The following is a 2,255-nucleotide window of genomic DNA, read 5'->3' as shown; positions in this document are numbered from 1 at the left end:
GCTTACCGCCGACCTCTGTCCAGGAGGCCAGACCATGAGGAGGGGGTGAACCTCGATAATCGGGATCAAACTTTGTTGAAACCGGAGTTTTTTGCAATCAATGCAGTTGAGGCCTCCCATGAGTCGCCCGTTAATGACGATCAACTCCTGAGGGAAGTGAAGGAAGCACTCCTACAAGACGATGTGACCAAGAATTATCAGCAATTGCTGAAGTCAGGTCCTAGGGAATTCAGCAAGTCCCTTGTGGACTGGAACTATGAGAATGGATTTGTCACGAGTTGGTACGGCGTCTAGCCGTTTTTTAAATTTTTCCTTTTCGCGGGCTCGAACCCGCGACCTCTGTACTACATGCCCGATATGGACGCGTCGCTATCTACTGTACGATTAGATTAGATGGGGCGGCAGCGCACGGCACAGCTCGGGCTCCGCTGACACAGCCGCTCTGACTCACCGGCCCCCGAGGCCGCGTCGGCATGCTGTGCATGGACCAGCTGCGCACGGACCAACGCGCACAGCCTGCCCTAATCTCCCCATGTATATAAACTGCCCTCTGCTGCCCTAGGGACCTCAGTTTTGACCTCTTGTCCCTAGGTCAGTAAGCCCTCACTTGTATTCCTTTCTTACCTAACTAACCAATACATTTACTTGTCCCTAGCCTTAGGTTTGAGCCTCACTCACCATCGCTTCAGTGAGAACTAAGTCGAACGCCCCCAGCGCCTTGTTTGGTTTTCTCCTGTCGCTTGACCCTAAGTTGCGACATTAGGTCGAAACTCCTCACCACTGCCGGCGTTCACTGGAACACACTCACTTCCTATAGGTTGGGTGGTGCACACCCCTACTGTACCCTACGATACGTAGATAGCATACGATACATCGCCACCACTTAAGGGACGAACTCTTTGGTATCTGCACTTCAGTGGGCGATACTTGTCCTCACGGACGCGTGGCTTAGGTTCCTGCTGCATAATAGTCAAAAGCAGTACTGGGCCCCACGTGAACTGCGAACCTTAGTGTTATCTCAGGCGCCGTAGGTGTAAGCTAGTATAGCACGGCCTTTCGTAGTACGCGCACCTCCCCTTCCTCCCCCCATCCAACGTGGCTGCCTGCCAAGGCCAAGTCCATGCATTCGACTCACAGGACCTCATCGACGTCTACATTCCAGACGGTCCTGAGACTATCATCTACCATTGCAAGCAGCAACCGTGCCCGAACCGAACACCCCGATCGATCCCAGAAGACTACCCGCGCTACAAAGCGATCCGACGAGCGCAACACCCGCTCGGACCCCGAAGCACCCTCGCATCTCGATCGGCCTCGCGGCACTCTCACCCTGTCTCCCCTAGCTCCCGCCTCCCTCAAACTGTCATCGCCGATCCCGGTCAAGCGCGAGGAGATCTCCCTCCAGACCCTGCGCCAGAGCCTGAGCCTGAGGAGGGTGAGGGTGAAGAAGGAGTCTCGGAGTCCAAGTCCGAGGATTCTGTTGGGTCCGCCTCGCCGACAGCGCTCGCCCCCGCGTCAGCAGTCCCTGATGTACGTGACCCCGCCGCCGAACTTCCTTCGGCGCCTTCACCGCCGACTCCACTGAGAGGCCGCTCGAGCACTCGCTCCTCTCGAAGTTCGACCAGCGGAAGGCCACCACAGCCGCCTCCGCCCCCACAGCGTCCTCTGTCCCCCCCAACGCCGATAATGTCCTCCCCTGCAGCCGCCCCCAACAAGGAGACCCTGAAGCTCCTTCTCCCCCTCCGCTATGACGGCAAAACCGTCATCGAATGCGACAGGTTCCTGTCGCAACTTAGTATCTACTGGTTGATCAACACGTTGTTGACGACCATTGAGCTTAAGGTACAAGTTGCGCTAAGCCTGCTCGATGGCGACGCCCGCGCCTGGGCCACGCCCTACTTCGCCCAACTCGCATCAGTGCAGATGGGAGTACAAGGGATCACGACCCCCTTCAGGAACGAAGCAGCCTTCACCGCTGCCTTTAAGGCCCGCTTCGGAAATCTCGACGATGCGGCAGCAGCCCAGGTAGAGCTGGCGAAGCTCTGCGCGGACAAGTTGGTCCGCGAAAAACGCACTGCGGCGGAGTTCTCCGCGCTGTTCAAGGGTCCGGCGGACCGTTCCGGGTATGGGGACCTGGAACTACGCGACAAGTACCTGAGCGGTATCCCCTCCCGCGTATATCGCAAGATCAAGCTCGAGACCTTCACCACGTGGCGAGCCGCTGAAAAGCGAGCCACTGAGGTCGAGCAGATCCT

The 2,255-nt window shown here is 57.6% G+C and overlaps 1 protein-coding gene across 1 annotated transcript; it reads left to right on the top strand.

The window, feature by feature from the left end:
• Positions 1 to 473: 473 nt before the first annotated feature.
• On the top strand, positions 474 to 1,530 carry POSPLADRAFT_1097802 (hypothetical protein; the record flags this gene model as incomplete). Its single annotated transcript, XM_024483154.1, has 5 exons — positions 474 to 534; positions 592 to 595; positions 656 to 688; positions 818 to 854; positions 1,063 to 1,530. Coding segments are annotated over 5 exons (603 nt in total), but the record flags the coding sequence as incomplete, so codon positions are not given.
• Positions 1,531 to 2,255: the final 725 nt, after the last annotated feature.

This window comes from Postia placenta (assembly GCF_002117355.1).
Source record: "Postia placenta MAD-698-R-SB12 unplaced genomic scaffold POSPLAscaffold_22, whole genome shotgun sequence".
NCBI lineage: Eukaryota > Fungi > Basidiomycota > Agaricomycetes > Polyporales > Adustoporiaceae > Rhodonia > Rhodonia placenta.
Note: the sequence above shows the minus strand (reverse complement) of the source record. Positions and strands in the feature narration are given on the sequence as shown.